The sequence below is a fragment of the Triturus cristatus genome, chromosome 4_1 (assembly GCF_964204655.1).
Source record: "Triturus cristatus chromosome 4_1, aTriCri1.1, whole genome shotgun sequence".
NCBI lineage: Eukaryota > Metazoa > Chordata > Amphibia > Caudata > Salamandridae > Triturus > Triturus cristatus.
In genome coordinates this window covers 74,514,920-74,536,461 of record NC_140585.1, presented here as the reverse complement: position 1 = coordinate 74,536,461, position 21,542 = coordinate 74,514,920, and the positions used below count along the sequence as shown (strand labels likewise).

The 21,542-nt window shown below is 47.1% G+C and overlaps 1 protein-coding gene across 2 annotated transcripts in view; it reads left to right on the top strand.

Annotated features, from left to right (window-relative positions):
• The window catches only part of CLCF1 (cardiotrophin like cytokine factor 1), a 1,327,966-nt gene that overhangs the window by 1,149,748 nt on the left and 156,676 nt on the right, over positions 1-21,542 (top strand). For both annotated transcript variants that reach the window (XR_014981107.1, XM_085651629.1), the window contains exon 3: positions 10,535-10,596. Coding sequence is in view for 1 of the 2 variants with exons in the window: in XM_085651629.1 (XP_085507755.1) it covers positions 10,535-10,596 (62 nt within the window). In the remaining variant the exon portion in view is untranslated. The remainder of the gene's footprint in view (positions 1-10,534; positions 10,597-21,542) is intronic.

Here is a 21,542-nt window from a genome sequence, read left to right as displayed (position 1 = left end):
GTCTTATCAAAAACTGCCTCAGCACTATCGCCATGGTTTACACCCCTAACTCAGGTCAATCCGAAATTCCTCCTCTCCTTCCCCTTCCTGCTGGGTGGGTTTGCTGAGAGAGATATTATACTGCTATATGACTTTAATCTCGTTTGGAAACCCTCACTTGAACAGTACTCATCCCCACAGGACAAAGGCCAGGATTTCTACTAAAAACACCAAATTGGCACCTCGCCAACTAGGCTTAATAGACGCCTGGAGGGCTAAACATCCCACCACACGTGATTACACCTTCTTCTCCCACTCCCATCATCCCTATTCTAGACTTGATCACATTTGCATTTGCCAACCCTTACGACATACTGTTTTAACTGCACCATACACCCATTGCAATCTCGGATCATGCCCTGTGGAGGTGATACCAGATTGGCACCCTACGAGCTCTACCTTCCGTAGATGGCTTTTCCCTAACATACTTACACGTGACTCTCTCTTCCGAGACAAAGTTCGTAAAACCATTAGAGAACAGACCCCAAGATACCACTCACCTGGGACGCCCTAAAGCAGAGGTCTTCAAACTTTTGGATGCCGAGACCCCCCTGTCAACATTTTGAGGCGTAAGGACCCCCTCTTGACAAAAATGTCTAAACCTGTTGACTAAATTGCGTGGGATGAAAATGTAAATAAGGTTATGTGATGCCGCGTATTTTGGGATAGCATTGCTTCATTATTTTGATATTTGTTACACACAGTAACGCTGAGGAAAGATTTCACCCAATCAGTACCCATTTATAACCAAAATACAGCAATTATCATCAGAAAGATTTCAAGTCATCGTTTGTGAAGGGCCTTCCACTCTGCAGCAATACGTGCTGCCACATTAGAAGCTCACCTGGCCCTGACCGGAAGAAGCAGGGGTCCCTTAAAACCCTGGCGGTTTTGTGTAGAGTTAAGCCTTTTACCCATGCAGCTTTCCTCTCACCCCCTCCCTTCCATCCCTCTCTCCTCTCCTAACCCCGGATCCCTCTCTCACTTTGCAGGTCATTTTCTTTCACCCCTTTTTACAACTTCTGAACTCTCCCCATTCAACCTCTCACTTCACCTTTAATCACCTCTTGCCATTCTGTCCTTTCACTGCCCTCATCTCTAACAGTCTCTCACATGTATCTCATGGCCTCTCTGGCCCTGTCACCTCCCGTGCCCCTCAGCACTTCTCATTCACCTCGTCTCTTCATTCAAATTTTTGTCTATTTATATCTTACACCTCTCCAGTCCCCCCATTCCTCTTCCACATCTCCCATTTGTTCTAACAGAAGCCCTCACCTTTGGATCACACTCACTTCTAGCGTGTCCACACTTCTCTGCGGCAATTCACATTTCTCCTCATCCCTGACCTCTTCAATCAAATTCTCTCACTCCCTTGCTGTCCTCTCTCATTTTGGGTGCGGATGCAAGTTCAGAATGGGATGAATGAATGTATGATTACTGATGGGCTTGTTTGAGTGAGTTGCATATTGAGTAGTGAGGGGGACAGGTGAGTGAAGTGTCACATAAGTTCAGGAGGAGTAGTGTACTCGTGTGACTGCAGGTTGAGGTATAGTGTGAGCAGGACAAGTGCATTTTGAGAGCATTGTGATCACTGTGAGTGCAAGGTGAGCGGGTGAATGGTGCAAGTGCATGGTGATCAGTGTGAGTGCATTGTGATCACTGTGAGTGCAAGGTGAGCGGGTGAATGGTGCAAGTGCATGGTGATCAGTGTGAGTGCATTGTGATCACTGTGAGTGCAAGGTGAGCCGGTGAATGGTGCAAGTGCATGGTGATCAGTGTGAGTGCATTGTGATCGCTGTGAGTGCAAGGTGAGCGTGACAATGAAGGGCGAGAATGAGGAATGAGTTGTCTGAATGCAGGGTGCATTCCCAGACCCATGAAGTAACTCAGCATGTTATTGACGGGGGCGTAGACTTTAATATCTAAGTTAAACTATTGCGGCATTAATCGGGGATCGAGGGTGAAGGAAATAAATAATGTGCTGATCCTGCAACAAACTTCCAGTCCTATGGTTAGGGTTGCCAGCAGATTATTTTGGTGGCCCAGTCGGTACAAAAAAAAGCAGTCACCTAAAGCGGTATTTTCAGCGCTTATCTGTGCATACTTCCCAGGGCCGGCTTTAGTGCTGGTGGTGCCCTGTGCGACAATGTTTGTTGGTGCCCCCCACAATGACCACCCCCACGACGGATTCTCTCACTAGCACCCTTTAACAGTGACCAAGTCTCCATAACCCCACACTCTCAGATGCATTGAATTAGTTATATAGTGCCACTCATACCAGTGTAGGGTGTCCGAGCACTTTGCATCACACACACATTACACAGAGGCAATCAATCATAAGTGTGTAAATCAGTGTATAGGAAATGTTACATAAGCCAAAGGACTAAAAGTATAGGAGTCACATGTCATCCATACTGGTAGGCAGTATAGTTCAAGAGTGCTTGGTGTGGAGAAGCACAAACGCAGAGTCGAAAAAGAAACAGCATAGTTGGGAGTTTCCTTTAATAATAAGAATTGATTTCTAGCCAAATTAACCCTTTTTGCAACATTAATCAATGGTCTAATAATGTATTCTTTGTAGTGTGCATGCTGTTCTAGGATGAAAGTTAATAGCTCACTATTCTCTATTAGGACTTTAAGTTATAAATTGCAAGTAACAAAAGGATGTCTCTTTTGAAAGCAGTAACCTGCTGATCTCTTCACATCATACGCACTCTGTAATCTACTTGGTACACGTTCTTTGCAGCAGGCATATTAACCCTCTGCACTAACTTCACCTAAGTCCAAACCTCAACTATACAAAATGCTGACCTCTCTCCAGGGAGATAATTAATCACGAGTTATCTTGACATTTATGTGAGGCCTGGTAATTGCGGGGAAAGAAACGCTGCAGCAGGTGCTTCAAAAGCACAATAAACTTTCACACACGGCGCCCCCAGGAAGCCAACTTTGTATTCCTTTCCATGAAATGCATTCTCACACTACGGCAGTGAATGTAAAATCCAAATGTAAGGAATAGGCACAGTGGGGGCCCAGGGGGTACTGGAACCAGCAAAAAAACCTAAGCCTCTGTAAGCAGTTTACAAAGGCATGTTAAATGGTCTTTAAAGACCTGTGAAAAAACACGGGGGTGCCGGAGATAGGAATCCAGACACTGCCCACCTGAGCCCCCAGCAGCTCAAGTTTCACTGCAGCAGGCCGGGCTGAGACACAGTACGGGGGAAGTGTGGGGGGGGGGCTGAAGCCCTTGGGCCTGGGCAGAAGTGTGACTGGGAAGGCGCGACCCCCTTTGCATCACTCCAAGGCCCCCCTGGGGGTCGCGCCCCACAGTTTGAAGACCCCTGCCCTAAAGGCAGTTATCTGGTGGAAATGTCTGTCTCTGATGACTACCCTGACGCACCAAAAAACCAGGGAACATCTAGCGTTGGAAGCGGAACTTCTCCAAGGCGAAAAAGCCCATGAAGCTACGTCCACTCTCCTCATCCAGAAGAAGGTCGCAACCTTAAGCAGAAAGGTCAAACCTATATACACCAATAGAGCAGAATTGACCCTGCTGCATATTAAAAATACCACCCATGAGCAAGGCAATAAGATTGGTTCGCTCCTAGCAAGACAATTGAGAACCAATCAGGAAAAAGAATACATATGTCAGATACAAGAAGCGTCAGGGGATATTCAGCGTAAAGAGGAAGTGAAAGCTCTGGCTTTTCGAGATTTTTACAAACCACTGTATACCTTGGATCCTACAGATACTGAAGAACATCTAGTTTACCTAGATGAAGTTGTCTTACCTCAAGTTTCCCCAGTCCTCAATGAAACCTTAAGCTTCCCCATAACAAGAGGTTCAAACAGCTATAGACACCCTCAAGTTACATAAAGCAACCAGCCCCAATGGATTCAACGCCTAATTTTATAAGACCTTCAGTTAAGATCTAGTCCCTCACCCAACAGAGCTCTTTAACATATTGCAGATTCCCACGCTGTAACTACCTCAATGAGAGAGGCCCTGATTTCCGTTATTCCAAAGCCATGGGACAATCCCCAACATTACGCATCTTATTGGAGAGTTGATCTACTTAATCTCGATGCTAAACCATACACTAAAATCCTCACCAATAAACTAGAGGATATCATGCCAAATTTGATACACCCAGATCAATCTGGTTTATTAGAGGGAGGCAGACCCATGACAACTTAAGACGAGTGGTCCACTTCATTGAGAAAGCTACTAAAAAGACTATCCCGATGATTCTACTAGCACTAGATGCCGAGAATGAAATGAAATGAAATGAAAGTAGCATTTGTAAAGCGCATGGTCACCCGTAGGCATCCCAGCGCTAACGGCAGCTAACTTGACACTTGAGTGAACTTCAAGGGAAGAGATAGGTTTTTACTTTCTTTTGAAAGATCAGATAGTCAGCCTCTAAACGTATGTGAAGAGGAAGAAGGTTCCATAGCTTTACCACATTATACGAGAAGAGTCTGCCCCCACTTCGAGCTCTTCTAATTTTCGGGACTGTGATCAGTCGCTTATTTTCAGATCTCAGGGCTCTATTTGGGCGGTAGAGCTGGATGAGAGAACGCATCAAAGGAGAACCTTTACCAGAAAGTGCTTTATGAGCGATGCATAAGGCCTTAAACTGAACTCATTCTTTAATAGGGAGCCAGTGGAGGGCGGCGAGAGCAGGTTTGGCCGACATACGCCTGGGAGTATTCAGCAACAAGCGGGCTGCGCAGTTCTGCACAGTCTGCAGTCTTCTGATCATGGGAAGTGGTGTTCCAAGATAAAGGGCCTTGGAGTAATCCAGCCGTGACAGAATTAGTGCTTGAACCCGCAGCCTATTAGCACCAAAAGGTAATAGAGGGAAGATCCTTCTGATCAGCCTTAACATTCCATAGCAGCTAGCCGCGACCATTCAAGCTTGTTTTTTAAGGTCTAGGTTACGGTCCAGCCACACACCCAAGCTCTTAATATGTTCTTTGGGGTTGGGAGCTGGACCCAGATAGCTGGGTCAGAGATTATCTATATTCAGGGGGGCTGAGTTGCCCAGTAGCATAAGCTCAGTCTTAGCCCCATTGAGCTTTAAATATGATTCATCCATCCATTTGGAAACAGCTCCACGACATGAGGCTAAGCCTGGTGAAGAGCTATCTTGCTGGTTGATGGAAACCACCAGCTGGCTGTCGTCAGCATAAGTGACTATTTGTACCCCAAATGGCAATACTATTTCGGCCAAAGGACCCAAATAAATATTGAATAGGGTGGGGCTCAGGGAAGATCCCTGAGGTACCCCACAGTTTAAGGGCATCAGCTTTGACATTGTATCATCTTCCAAGACTGCGAAAGATCTGTCTTCAAGGAAGGACTAAAGCCATTTTAGTACAGTTCCTGTCACTCCCACATTCCTAAGACGTTGAATCAATAGTTGGTGGTTAACAGTGTGAAAGGCTGTGCTGAGATCTAAGAGAATAAGGGCAGCGCAGCCTCCACCATCAAGTAGTCTTCTGGATTCCTCCATTACACTGAGGAGAGCAGTCTTTGTACCCTGCTGTGCTTTCGACTGAGTGGACTGGTCCTTCCTTTCTCACACACTACGCCATTTTTGGTTTGGAGAACACTTTATTGCCGGGATACTGGCCAACTATGCATACCCATGCTCTAGGGTTCTAGTGAATGGGACGACCTCTGATTACTTTGATCTAGCTCGAGGAATGAGATAGGGCTGCCCTCTCTCCCCTCTGCTGTTTGCCCTAAGAATCGAACCTCTGGCTGCAAAGACATGAGCCAATCCCTCTATTCATGGCCTTTCCTTCAGCTAAGTTGAACACAAAATCTCTCGGATGACAACCTGTTGTCTCTTACTTCTCCCCAGACATTGCTCCCAGCCGTACAGGATGAACTCCACTACTACAAATCCATAGCCATATTTTGTAATAATCTCCATAAATTGTTCTTGTTAAATTTAACTGTGCCACTAGTAGAAATGGCAGAATTAGTGACCGCCTCCCCCTTTCAATGGGTAAAAAAATAAATTACTTATCTAGGAATAAAGATTACTCCCAGAGTGCCTGATTTATATAAACCAAATTACCCTCCCCTATTATGCCAATTAAAAGTGGACCTCGAACTTTGGGCCCCTTTATATTTGACTTGGCTTGGCTGTATTAATGCGGTAAAATTGACAGTGCTACCGCGCATCCTTTATCTCTTCCAAGGTCTTGCTTTGAAGGTGGTAGAGACTTCTTCTCTACTACCCGCTACATGATAACACAGTTTATTTGGCAAAATCGCAGAGCCCATCTTTCACGTAAATTGTTAACGCACCCTTGGGATGCTGGTGGTTTAGTTTTGCCAGATTTGTCATCCTACTATGAAGTGGCTCAACAACGCGTCATATCTGGATGATCCCTTACAGAATTTGACAACCTTTGGCTTCATACGGACATAGTGGTAGTAGGCAGGACAATCTGAGATGTCCCATGGAAACTCAAGCATGATCGACCCCAAAATGCCTACTTAAGCACCCCCACATTAAAAGTTTGGGATAGTGTAACCCGATCAAATGGCTTGGTGACCTTTCCCTCTCCTTACACACCTATCCACTATAATGGGGTATTCCAGCCAGCACTACTGTTGGGCCCTTATGATTTATGGCGTATGCCTTACCATTTCAGACCTGTTTTATGGGTGGGACATACTGACATTTGAGAACTGTTCCCATGAGTTTAACTTACCTGCAACGGAGATTTATCATTACACCCAACTGGAGCACTGAGTCTTACAACCAGCTCTATACTTAGCAGCAATCAGAGATTGGCTCCCTATAGAGCAGTTTGTGCGATGAGCAGGGATAACCCATGGATGTATCTCCTTTCTTTATTCACTCCTGATGTCCACTTATGGAAATTCTACTCCCGACCTCATTTCATTCTGGGAGCATACACTGGGGATGCCTATTACTGATAAACAGTGAAATACACTTTGAAAAGACATCTCCAGGTTTAACCATTCACTAGGGCTCTAAGAAGCGCACTATAAACTGCTTTATGATTGGTATATGCACCCTACAAAACTACAACATTTTCCTGAACACATTATATCGTTGCTGGAGAGGCTCTGGGCTACTGGGCGATTTTCAATATATTTGGTGGGACTGTCCGACCATAAGACCCTACTGGGCTGAATTCCTAGCTCAGATAAAAGAAATCCTGGGTTACCCAGTCCCCTGTATTCCAGCGTTCACACTTCTAGGTCTCAGGGGCCCATCCCTTAAACATCAAATTCAGGGAGACCGCTCTATCCTCTGGCTCTGTTTGGGAGCATTCAAGAGGCCCTGGCCTCTGCATGGAAGAAACCAGAGGCCCCCTCCATGTCGCAATGGCATGCTAGTGTATGGTAGGCCCTCATGAAAGAGTGTATGGCTGACATTCTTGCAGACACCCGGAAAAGGTTTGATTATATTTGGGGACCCCTAGTACAATTCTTTTTATGAGACCTCCTGCTTTTTTCCTGTCCCACTCATACAGGGATACTCCACCTCTTCTAGATGTAGAGCTTGTCACTCATATGAATATCCTGAACCTTTCTTAGACATACCACGAGACTGCATCCCACCACCTGCCGGATCCGAACCCTTCAGATTCTTGTTCTCTCTAATGTCACTGCCAACACACCAAACAGCAAATAACTGTTCGCCTTGGTCAAAGAATTTGCTAAACCCAGCACCGAGACAGCAGACATTCCCCCGTCTCAAGAACACTGCGACAACCTCGCAACCTTCTTCCACCGCAAAATCAAGGAGATCTATGACAGTTTCGCTACCCATGTCTCACCCACCCCATTCGCAACCACCCCATCTAATGGCGCCAGCCCCCAGCAGACCTTGACAAACTGGGCTACCCTCACCTCTGACAACACCTTCAAGATCATGAAGAGCATCCAGTCCTGAACCCCCTTGGATCCCTGCCCTCACCATATCTTCGACAGAGCAAGCACCTCCATCTCACCCAAACTCTGCCACACCTTCAACTGCTCCATCGAGTCTGCAACCTTCCCGGAAGACTGGAAGCATGCACAGATCAACCCCCTGCTGAAGAAACCTTTGGCCGACCCGACGGACCTCAAGAACTGCTGACTCATCTCTCTGCTTCCCTTCCCAGCCAAAGTCATAGAGAAGGCAATTAACGCCCAACTCTCCGAGTTCTTCAAAACTAACATAATCTAGGACCACTCCCAATCTGGATTCAGAAGCAACCACAGCATCTCGCCACCACAGATGGCTTCTGCATCCTCCTCAACAGAGGCGAGGCCGCAGCCCTCACAGCCGCTTTCAACACCATCTCCCACCACACTCTCTGGGCAAGACTCCACAACTCCGGCGTCCGGGACAAATCCCTAGAATGGATCTGCTCCTTCCTCCTCGGCTGAACACAGAGAGTCAGACTTCCACCATTTTAATCAGAACACACAGAGATCAGCTGCAAGTGCCTCAAGGATTCTCCCTGAGCCCCACCCTCTGCAACATCTACATGGCCAAGCTTGCAGCCATCTGCAGAAGCCACAGACTCAAAATTGTATTCTGCACTGACGACACCCAGCTGATTCTCTCCCTCACGGACCAACCCACAGCCGCCAAGAGCAACTTCCACAACTGGATGATTGCAGTAGCTACCTCAAGATTAACTCAGACAAGACTGAAGTCCTCCTCCTGGGCTCTGCCCCCTCTGCCTGGGATGAATCTTGGTGGACCGCAGCGCTCGTAACCCACCCCACACCCACAGACCACGCACCAGAAACCTCAGCATCATCCTGGACTTCTGGCTCTCAATGAGTACCCAAGTCAAAGCTGTGTCGTCCTACTGCTTCCTCACACTCTGCCTCCTTCGTAAGATCTTCAAATGGTCGCCCATGCACTCATCAGCAGCAGGCTTGACTACGGCAATGCACTCTACGCTGGTACCACCCAGAAACTCCCCACAAAATGACAGACCATCCAAAACGCCTATGGCAGACTCATCCTGAACATCCCACACCACAATCACATCACCAGCCACGTGTGGGACCTTCACTGGCTACCTATCAACAAAAGAATCACCTTCAAGCAGTTCACACATGCCTACAAAGCCCTCCACAACACCAGACCTTCATACCTCAACCTCTACCTGCCCAACTGGCCCTGAAAGCAAAAGACACACAATTGATGGACGGAATGCAGAACAAATCAAAACATTCACCCCCAGTCAAGAGATCTGGGTTAAATCCATCATTCTTTTGCTCACAATGCCACCCCAGTTTAGACCTGGCCATATGCAAATCAGTCTTGACCCTGTGCCTCATGGGAACAGTCCAGCCCGAACTGCCAAGCCAGGTCCTCCCTGGACCGGAAACAAGCATCCTGGGACTGGTTTCGGGATTTCACCCCTCTTCAGCCAGGATAGCTTGATTCCAGTGGCACAGTGAGCCCGGGACCCAAGTCTGGGCATACCTGGTGCACTCAGGGTGAGAAAGCAGAAGACACACAAGTGATGGGCGGAATGCAGAACAAATAAAAACTTTCACCCCCAGTCAAGAGATCTGGGTTAAATCCATCATCCTTTTGCTCACCATGCCACCCCGGTTTAGGCCACTGGAATCAAGCTATCCTGATTGAAGAGGGGCGAAACCCCGAAACCGGTCCTAGGCACTGAAGCAGTTCATGCATGCCTACAAAGCCCTCCACAACACCAGACCTTCATACCTCAACCTCCACCTCGCCTTCTACACTTCCACCAGACATCTCCGCTCTCCTAACTGGCCCTGGCCACAATCCTACAGATCTGCAAGACCAGTGCTGGAGGAAGATCCTTCTCCTACCTCGTTGCGAAGACCTGGAACTGCCTGCCTCTGCACCTCAAGCAATCACCATTGCTGCCCCAATTCAGGTAGGACCTCAAGACCTGGTTCTTTGACTAAACCGCAGACCCCCTCCCCGCGTCTTGAGAACCTTGTGGGTTAGTATTTTACACTTTATACGATTACTGACTGAGTGTTTGAATGTCCCATTCATGCATGTTTGAATGTCCCATTCATGCATGTTTCAATGGTTTTACTCATGTTTCCTTTGTTTGTTGGTGAATATATTTCTGATTTCTAGGATAATAGGCAACTGTTATATGTACCTTAGCTGAATGATGGTGTTATATCACTTCTCTTCTTTCTTGCTTGACATGTACAAAAATGTTGCCATGCCTTGGTTTTTCAAAACTGAATCTTCTATTAGCCTCCCGACTTGATTGACAGCCTTATGCTACTATGCATCCCCAATAAGTACTAACCTAATATATACATTTAAGTATAAGCACTCCTGCATACCTTAGATAGCAATTAGCAACATGTGCACTAACATGCATAAATAAACACTAAATATAAAATGGACAAAACAATATATAGTTAACATAACTCTAATAACACAATTTGGAAAATAAAGAAATCTTTTTTTCTATTTTCTTTTTTTAGGTCCTCACATGCGACAAGAGGCAGAAAGTACAGCGTGTATGCCAAACACAGCCAAACCCCCTGTGAGTTATAACCTCCTAGACCGAGCCTTGTTTAACAGTTTAATGGAAGTTTTGCGGGAGCCATTGTTCAACTCCTCCTATGTTGAGTTTTGTCTTTAATCCTTGGACCTCTAGGTTGCTTATCTGCCCTTGTGATGGTTTCTCTCTTCTCACATAAAATGCTAACTTAACGAAGGAGAAAGAAAGGGTTCCCACATCTTGACCCATTTTTCTGAACTGTTAACACAATCCATCCTGCCAATAGGCTTCGTTGAGTTAACCCAATCCAAGCAAGTCGGTGGAGTGTTGGATATCCATTTAATACAAATTTCTCTACATGCAATTAGTTCCGAATAAGTTACAGAAGACTGTAATTTTCCCAATTTTACTTTTAACCCTTCTTGTATACCAAATATTATCAGTGTCAGGCTTACCTGTATCTCTCTTTTTATTACTTCTGTTAATACTTTACCCACTTCTTGCCAGAAGAGTTCGCTGTCTGGACACTACCAAAGTAGATGGAGGTCATCTGCATTCTCAAGGGCACCCTTTGGGCAACTCCTCGTCTTCTGCCCTCCCAGTTTCAAGAGCTTTTTCGGAGCCCAGTAGGACCTATACATGGTAAACAAAGGGTGTTGCTGCCTTTGGGATGCAGATTTCACAGAGGACCAAAGTGTAGACATTGATACTTGCCATAGGTGTGATATTTCTGACGACGGCAGATCCATTTTCCAAATCTCTTCCAGCATTGTCGGGGGTGGCATCTTCAGCTTGTACCAAAATCCAGTACCATTTAGATACCTCTTTTTTGTGGCTGAGTGCTTTGTAGGTTCTCTTCCTATCCCGTTCTGGTGCCCACTTTAGATTGCTCCCTGGACCAACTCACTATTTGGTAGTTAGTCCTTAAATCTGGAGAGCCAATTGTTGGTAAGCCTTTCTAAGGAATCCCATGAGCCTCAGATGCCCTCTTCAAACAACTTGCCCCATCTTAATATTCCTGCATCCATTAGCGGGATAGCTTATACATCTTGTAAACCATGTGAGGTTCCAGGGGATTTCCATATTGGAATTTCCACACTGTAGTGTGCGGTTCCCAAAATCCTTCTGACTTGGATCCATACTTTATTTGCTACACTTAGCACTCTAAATCTGATCTTTCTTGAATATTTTGGGTGACAGAATTTAAAAAGAAAATAATTACCTTCTTCAGGGTGGTCCTTTTTTAATGCATGGTAATGTGGGGAATGGACTTGTAGGAAGCTGGCTCTGTATATACTATACCAAAATGAGGTATAGTGTGCACAGAGTCCAGTGGATCCCCAAAGGTAGGCAGAGGTAAAAGTAGATAGCACCTTACTCTCTATATGTGGTAGTGTGGGCGAGTAGTAAGGCTTTATCAGAGGGTAGTCTTAAGCATTTGTTGTACACACTCAGGCAAGAAATTATGTCACACGCTGAAAGACTGAACTCAGACCAATTTGCTTGTATCAAAAATATTATTTAGTTATTTTATTTTCTAGAAACAAGCCAAGCCTGGTGCAGGTAAGTGAAATTATACTTTGCAAAATCTTATGCAGTGATTTACAGTTGAATGCAGGTTCAAATGCAGTTGGCTGATTTACCGGTAAGTCAATAGTTCAAAATTACTTTTTAGTTACTTTACAGATTACTATGCACATTTCTGATTTGATTACTTTAAGTTACTTTTGCTAATCAGTGTGATATGCCTTGATATTACACTGAACCATTTCCTAGACAAAATGTAAGTAATTTAGTTTTTACACATATGCAGTTTTTCAATGTTTCATACAAACCAACTCCAGGAATCTCAAGGAAAAGCAGGTAATGCAATCCTATGGGAAGAAATGAAGTTAACGGTTTGTTGGTACGTACTTGTTTGTGGGAGTTGGTATTCTGGGGTTAGAGCTAACGTTCCCCAGGGTTGAGGATGCACTCTCAGAGCACCCTCTGCAGCACTAGGGCGGCCGGGTGCAGAGTGCTGAGGCCCAAAGTTATCCAATGGAGGAAAGGGGGCCTCCGGTTGGTGGATCCTCATGAGCAGGCCACAAAGCTGTGAGAGCAAAGCTCCTGGTGTTAGGTTCAGGGCAAAAGGGGTCAGAGTTAGCACCCAAGGTACACCCACAGCGGCACTGGGGCAGCTGTGTGCAGGGTGCTGTTTTGGCGTTGGGTGCCCTGTTGATTTCAATGGAGATTCTCCGGTTGCAACAAACACTGCAGGCTCGGGGACGAAGATCTTCTGGAGGTGACCATTGGTTGGAGGGGTAAGTTGGGATGTCTGGGGTGGCTGGGACACTGTCAGTTGGGCCACCCAAGGCCATGAGACGTCGGGTGCAGGGGTGTTTTTAGGCGTCGGGTTTTCTTACCAGCTCTGGTTCCGGTCATCCTCCAGAAAGGGGCTGCAGGCGTTGATTGAAGATTCGTGGCAAGTCTAAGATGACTAGATCTCAGGTCAGGATTGTAGGAGAGTAGGAGAGTAGGATCTGCTTCTTATGGTTACCCCCACTTTTTGCTGATGTTTCACTGTTTTTCTGCTTTAGTCTGGCTGGGACCCTGCTATCCAGGGCCCCAGCCTAGCTGCTCCCTCTCTAAATTGACTGCATGTACTTTAGGTACACCACAAATTGGATTCTGGGGTACCCTTATAAGTCCCTAGTATATGGTATACTATGTACCTAGGGCATAGGAACCCCAGAGGCCTCTCAGGGGCTGCAGCATGTATTATGCCACCCCTGGGAGACCATTTAAAATGACACAACAGGTCTGCTGCAGCAGCCTGTGTAAGGTGGTGTATGCACCCCTTACTCCGATATAGGTTCCCTATATCTATCCATATCACTGCACATATAAACCTATCAGTCACCCCTATGGCAGGCTTTATCAATCCCGAAGGCAGGGTGCTGAGTTTTAAGTGAGAGGGTGCCCATGCATGAGCAGAGCCCCTCTACAGCCTTCGGAACCTTTATTCCGGCATTGTTTGTGATGCAGCCAAATCATATACTCTTAAGTGCATTATAACTTCGCGCTAAATGCTAACTTTGGAATGGATGCACGGAAACACGTCCTGTTTGGTGTTAAACACCTTGGAATCATACCTCCATACCAGTAACTGGTGTGGGAGGTATGATTCCACCCTACTAGAGGGAGAACCATGACTTTTCTGGTACACCCGGTACCAGCTTCACAGACCCTGGCATCACAAAATGGATGCTACCAGCCGCAGACACGAGTCTGCCCTCCTGCTGCTGGACGAAACTCCGGCAGGGGAGACCTGGACAATAGGTTTTCTGTCACAGGGAGGTGTGACCTCCTCCCAGACAGGCTTTCGTGTATTGGGGCTGGGTGGGTGCACTCCAAGAGTGCTTTGATGTCTGCACTGGGGGCACATTTGGTGTACCTGTGCATAGTCCAGCAAAAACCGGTTGCAGGGGCTACCAGCCCCTGCTCTGGCGTGAAACTGGACAAAGGATATGGGTGTAGCCACCCCTCTGTCCTGACCCTTCCATAGTTTGTCCCACCCCTTCATAAAGTAGGAACCCCTCACTACAGAACTTTAGATTCACCTGGACGAAACTCTGCTACAGAATCCCAGAATTTCTACTATCTATACGACGTTCGATGACCAAAGAATCTCCCTTGGAGTAAAGGAGTTACTCCCCTGCAAGGCAGGCATCAAAGACGCATCTGTCCGGTTTGCAACTACGAAGACTTTGCAACACAGGAGGTGGGTTTCCAAGCTTCCCCAAGGCCGATCCGTGCTCTCAGCAATCCAAAGCCCTCGTGGGGACCGTGCAACCCGAACCCCTGGACACCATGCTCATTTGCAGCAGCATATGCTTCTTGGCGATCGCTGAGGCTGTGCTTTGGGCTGCTTGTAGTCCAGACCCCAAGCAGTGATTCCACCAAAGATTACTGACCTACACTCCTCGAGTGACCCGTGGACTGGTATTTAGTGATTCTTCTCGAGGTCCCTTTGTGATCCCTTGTCCGTCGACTCGTGGGTCCCTGAGAAGGGTACTTTGACTTTCAACAGGCTTACCTGGTTGCTCCAGATGTGCCCTGACCCTCCATTACATGGGGAGTCCACAGGACCTTGCTGGTCCACAAGCCTTTTTTCTCTCACCGCATGGGTTGCCGACCCCCTAGGAATCGACATCCTTCATGGGACAGCTCGCCTGCAGACTGTGGTCATCGTCGACGCCACCTGGTCTCCGTGGCACTGGAGTCAAGCTTCACCTCATCGCACCTGAAACACCCAACATCGATGGGCATTCGTCTATCGTGCCCCTGGTCACTGGCAAGTGACCCAGACTCTGTCCCCTCTGCTTTCAGGTTCTTCACATCTTCAATCCAGAATTGGATCACACCAGACACTTTTCCTTTCCACGGCAGCAGCACTTTGCAGCAACTCTCCATTGACGACATCGAAGATTCCCGACACCATTTGACACCTATGCACCCGGCTTCCCTGAGTTAGGTAACACGAGTACTCCAGTGCTCACGTCTGTGGGGTCCCAGCGATTCTACGTGCTCTAGGCACTGTGTCTAGTCAAGTCATAGTTCTTATACCACTTTCTTAATATATGGTTTGGTCTCCCCCTGGGGCCCATTGTATATTGTGCTGTTTACTGTCGTTTTAGAACTGTATTATTGTGTGCCTTGCTCTCTAATCTCATAAAGAGGTTAGTAGAGAGTGTTTAGAAATAAATACATATATTTTATATATATACCTTGTGTGGTTCTCCTTTCATTTAGTTATTCAAGAGGTTATAATCTGGTAAACCAAGCTGCTTTACACTCCTTCGAGACTTAGCCTGAAGGGAGCTCTCCATAGCAACCACTAGGATAGCTTTCAATAAAGGTTGTCTTAAACCTAATCATCAATAAGGGTTGTTTGGACTGGTGCAAGGTGCCCACTATAACTAGTGGACAGCATATACCAGGTCAACTTCTCACAAGGTTCGCCAGAGAGACCTCCTCGGGGTGTTGGGCCACCCGAACTTGGGCCGTGGGTGTCGGTTGCAGAGTGGTGCAGATTTGGAGTCTGTGGGTGAGCAAATCTGGTGCTCACGAGAGACAAAGTCTTGGTTTTTAGAAGGCAAGGCAGGTCCTTTTGGGTTCTTGAGGGCTGCTGGCTACAGGACACATTGGGATTTGCTGGAGCAGGATCCAGGTAGGGACAGGCCAGTAGGGCTGGGGCCAAGTCAGTGGGCGTCCTCCTCTTCTTAGTTCAGCACTGCTTCTTCGGTCCTCCTTCTTCTCTTCTACTGGTTGGTTCTTGTCTGAGGAGGCAAGGTTCAGGGTTGCCCCTAAATAGTAGATTTAGGGGCGTTACAGGTAAGTAAAGACTCGGACCAATGGATGCTTCCTTGGGGTAGGTACACAATGTATCATGCCACCCTCCAGTGGGAGGGGGGCATATGCCTTGCTCTGGTTGGCTGGCTCTCCCCATCTGCAAGATGGCGGGGACTGAGAGTGTGCTTCACCTCGCCTTCCCCACTTGAGGCGTGGGGTTGGCAAAGGTGGGCACACCACCCTTTCTCACTTAGTTTTCTTGCCGATTCTCCCGCCCAAAGTTGCTGGAAGCAGCAAATTGCTGGGGTAGCTCACAAAGACGGCAAGCCTTTGATGCTTTCCCTTTATGGACCCTGCCCATCCTAGGGGAGGAAGCTTGGCACCTCTCCCAGGATGTGCATTGTTACAGACCCCCGAGAGCAGCAGGCTCTCAACCCAGGGGTCCAGAAACATGTCTGGTGGTGGCAGCTGGCGAGCAGCCACTCAGCCAGGACACTAGAGTTTGGCCGTTTTTCAGGGGACATCTCTAAGATGCCCTCGGAGAGCATTTTTCATTAAATCTCACACTGGCATCAGTGTGGGTTTAATGTGCTGAGAACTTTGATACCAAACTTCCCAGTTTTCAGCAAAACCATTATGGTGCTGTGTAGTTTATAATGACAACTCCCAGCACCATATACTTTTAAGGGCATTACTGCACTCACAATGTCTAAGAATTGGTTTAGACACTGTAGGGGTACAGGGCTCATGCACCTGTATCCCCACCACTGGTATAGTGCACCCAGCTAGAGGGGTGGCTGGCCTATGCCAGGGCAGTGGGTTGTAGGCATGGCACACAGGGGTTTGTGCCTGGTCGACTCTTTACTTTGTTCGGCACCAAAACACGCAGCCTGAAATGGCAGTGTGTGTGCGTAAAGGTACAGGGCCTCTAAGGGTGGCACAATAAGTCCTGCAGCTCTTAGGGGCCTTCCCTGGCCACGGTGTCCTTGGTACCTATGGTACCATTTGCAAGGGACTGGCATGCGGCCAAAGAGTGCCAATTGGGTTTTGGATTAATGCAGCTTAGTGAAAGAAAATAAGCCCTGGGTACCGGGTTGGCTGGAACCCAGGGCACACTCAGTCAAAGTACATTAACTGTTTGGCAAAAAGTGGGGGCAACCATCCAAAGAGAGGGCACTTTCTTACAACCCCCCTCCAACTGAAAGATGATGAGACTAGAGTCTTCATTGTCTAAGTAGAAGAGCATGGAAAGTCCATCTGCATTGGCATGGACAGTGCCAGGTCTATGTTCAACTGTGAAGTCCATTCCCTGTAGGGAGATGGACCACCTCAAAAGTTTAGGATTTTCACCTTTCTTTTGCATGAGCCATTTTAGAGGTCTGTGGTCAGTTTGAAATGTGAAGTGAGTACAAAACAAGTATGGTCTCGGCTTCTTCAGGGACCAAACCACAGCAAAGGTACTCCAGAGCTGCTCCCTGGGAAGTAACCTACTGCTTATAAAAGCACAGGTTGGTCTTGGGCTTCATCATTGGTCTGGGATAGGACCGCTCCTATCTCTAGCTCAGAACTGCTTGGTATAGTCTGAAGCCTTGAGAATTGGTGCTGAGCACATTGCCTCTTTCAGGGTGTCAAAAGCTGTTTGACAGCTAACTGTCCAGTTTAGCTTTTTGGGCATCTTCTTGGAGGTGAGTTCTGTGAGGGGTGTCACAATCGACCAAAATCCCTTCACAAACCGTCTGTAGTACCCAGTCAAGCCAAGGATGCCCTTACTTGGATCTGGGTTGTTGGAGCTACCCAGTCCAGGATGGCCTGGATCTTGGGCTGTAAGGGTTGTACTTGGCCTCCACCAACAAGACGGCCCAAGTATACCACTGTTTCCTGCCCTATCTGGCATTTGGATGCCTTGATAGTTAGGCCTGCATTTTGTAGGGCTTTTAAAACCTACCCCAGGTGGATCAGGTGATCCTGCCAGTTAGAGCTAAAGACAGCAATATCATCTAGATATGCTGAACTAAAGGCCTCCAATCCAGCAAGGATTTGATTCACCAACCTTTGGAAGGTGGCAGGGGAATTCTTTAAACCGAAAGGCATAACAGTAAACCAATATCGCCCATCAGGTGTGGAGAATGTTGCCTTTTCTTTTGCTCCTAGTCCCAGGCCAATCTGCCAGTACCCTTGGCTGCACCCAATTTGTCTATCAACTCATCAACTCTTGGGATAGGGTGAGCATTTGTCTTGGTGACAGAGTTGAGCCCTCTATAGTCCACACAGAACCTTATTCCTCTCTTTCCACCCTGTGGAGGAGGTTTGGGGACTAGAACCACTGGGCCGGCCCAGGGGCTATGAGAGGGTATAATAACCCCTAACTCCAGCATCTTGCTGACTTCAGCTCTGATGCTCACCTTAAATTGATCAGACTGTCGATAGATCTTATCTTTCACAGGTACACTGTCCCCCGTGTCCACATCACGGTTACACCAGTTTGTCTGACCAGGGGTTAAGGAAAAGAGCATAGCATTATGCTGCAATACTTGCTTGCAGTCAACCTGCTGAGGGCAGTGAGGGTGTCTGAAAAGACCACTCCATCCACTGACCCATCTTTGGGGCTGTAAGAGAGGAAGTCAGGTAGAGGTTCACTCTCTGTCTCCTGATCCTCATCAGTCACCATCAGCATGGTGATGTCAGCCCTGTTATGGAAAATCTTAAGGCAGTTCACATGGATCACCCTTTTGTGGGTCCTGCTTGTGCCCATGTCCACCAAGTAGGTGAACTCACTTCTCTTCTCTTCTCTACGATGGGGTAAGGGCCACTCCATATGTCCCGGAGAGCCCTTGGTTCCACAGGCTATAAAACCTACACCTTTTGCCCTGGTTGAATCTCCACCAGTGTAGCTTTTTGGTTGTACCAGTGCTTCCGGAGCTCCTGGCTGGCCTCAAGATATTTGTAAGCTTTTTCCATGTACACTGCCATTCTGGACCTTAGGCCTAGTACATAGTCCACAATAACTTGTTTGGGTTCTTGGAGAGGCTTCTCCCAACCCTCTTTTACGAGACAGAGTGGTCCCATAACAGGATGGCCAAACAGACATTCAAAGGGGGAAAACCCTACTCCCTTCTGAGAAACCTCTGTGTAGGCTAAAAGTTAGCATAGTAAGAGGTCACCCCATCTCCTTTTGAGATTTTCAGGGAGCCCCATAATCATGGCCTTCAATGTCTTGTTAAACCTTTCAACAAGACCATTGGTTTGTGGGTGATAGGGTGTAGTAAACATGTACTGCATTCCATACTCTTTCCACATATGTGTTAGGTAAGCAGACATGAAGTTTGACCCTATGTCTGAAACCACATCCTTAGGAACCCCTACCCTGGTGAAGACACCAATGAGGACCTTGGCTACTGCAGGAGCTGTAGTAGTCCTAAGGGGGATTGCCTCAGGATATCTGTTGGCATGATCCACTACCACCAGTATTAATTTGTTTCCTGATGTTGTGGGAGGTTCAAGTGCACCCACTATGTCCACACCTACCCTTTCAAAGGGAACCCCAACCCCTGGTAGTGGAATTAAGGGGGCATTTGGGTGTCCACCCGTTTTGCCTCTAGCTTGACAGGTGACACAGGTGCTGACAAACTCCTTTACCTTTTTAGAAATCTGGGGCCAGTAAAAGTAGTTAACTAGCCTTTCCCACGCTTTGATTTGGCCCAGATGTCCAGCTAGAAGGATGTCATGGGCCAAAGTGAGTAAGAACTCCCTGTACTTCTGAGGCACTACCACTCTCCTAGTGGCTCCAGGGTTGGGGTCTCTGGCCTCAGTGTGCAGTAGTCCCTCCTCCTAATAGGCTCTATGGATACCACTGGCATCTCCCTTTTCCTGTGCAGCAGCTTGCTGCCTCGGGCTTCCAAGCGTTGGACGTGTCTGCTGTCCAAGGTACAGCTCTGCCCTGGTGAGTCCCTCTGGGCCTAAAGCTCAACCTGGTAAGGGTCAATTTACATGGACTCAGTTCTCTCTAGGGCTTCCAAGTTCTCTCCCTGAGGAGAGGGGTCCTGAGTTTTTGGCTGTTCAGAAGCTGGTTTCCCAGCCTTCTTACTTTTCCTCTTGGAAGGTTGGGCCATTCTTTCAGGCTCCAACACTTCTTCTTCGCCCTGTTTTCAGCTCTGTGCTGTAATCTTGACACACACAATCTCAGGGATGTCCAGCATTGTTGCATGGGTTTTCAATTCTACCTCAGCCCATGCTGAGGTCTCCAGGTCAGTTCCAAGCAGACAGGCAGCTGGAAGCTTTGGAGAGACCACTACCTGTTTCAGGCCAGTAACCCCCCCAGTCTAATGTCACCATAGCCAAGGCATGGTTAGTAGTAACACTGTCAGCATTGGTGACTGGTAAGATTACCCAATCAGGTATTGCTCTGGGGAAACCAGTGTTTCTCTCACCATAGTGACAATGGCACCTGTATACCTCAGGGCTTCCATTCTAGTCCCTTTGATCCAGGGGACTGCTGTTGCGGGGATTCTGCACATACACAGAACTATGCGCAGGAAAACAGGACCTCGGAAACAGAAGTGAGGGGTTTGTGGACAAGCGCAAGCACTACTCAGGAGTTTCACAGATAAGTACCAGACCAAACGTTAGCAGCCCCATGTTGCAGGGATTCTGCACATGCACAGAACTGTGCGCAGGAAAACAGGACTTCGGTGTATAGGGGCTAAACCTTTCTACCACCTTAGTACCCAAAATCATAAAACCGACTAGCTATAGTGTCTCATTCGCTCTCCTACATAATCATAAAGCTACAAATGATTAGACATCCCAGAACAAACACTCCTGACTCTCTCAGGAATCGCGGTAGCAAGACATACCCTTTCACTCACTCACTCGTACTTGGCCACAATAAGAATTGTCAGAGTCACTGTTATAGTTTAAAATATTTATTTTAACAATTGTGAACTATAATGCAGTATACCAGCCACTACCAGTAGCGAAATGCATAAACCTAAAATACTTAGCATTGTTGCAAATCCATAGATTATAAAGAGGGATGTCATTGTATACAGACAGTGGAAAAAGGACAATAAGGCCTAACCACCCTCCCCTTGGTAAGATGAAGTTTATTATATTAAGGAAGATCTCTGGGCTTTGTCAGAAGACCCCATACCTTAGTGCCTAGATGGAAGTTTTACATCATAGGAACAGCATAGCTCTTCTCCGTGGAAAGGTCACTCTCCAAGTGTCTTTTTTGAACAGCATGCATATCAAAGCACGAATTTCCAGCCACGCAGCTGTGTTAGCATGTTTTGACTAGGTGCTAGGGACTGACCAGAACAGAATAACAAAGGGCATTGTTTATCGACCTTGTACATCGTGTTCAGACTAAACTCCAGGAACAGGCAGAGAACGCAGAAAGCAGACAGTTTCCATGTGAAAGGCACAAACAGAGTCCTGCAAAATAAAGTCATGTAGTAACTTGCGCAAAGGAAGCACCATGGCAGCAAAGCTCATGCTAACTTGGCAGTGTCGACTATGACCCTAACAGCCATATAACACCCTCCCCCAGGTAAGGTTGTAGTGCATAGACACAAATCCAAACAACGTTCAAAGGTAAGCAGATTCTAGAAGTGCAATAAAAAACAAATTGGAAAACTTTTATAAAACCCCAAAAC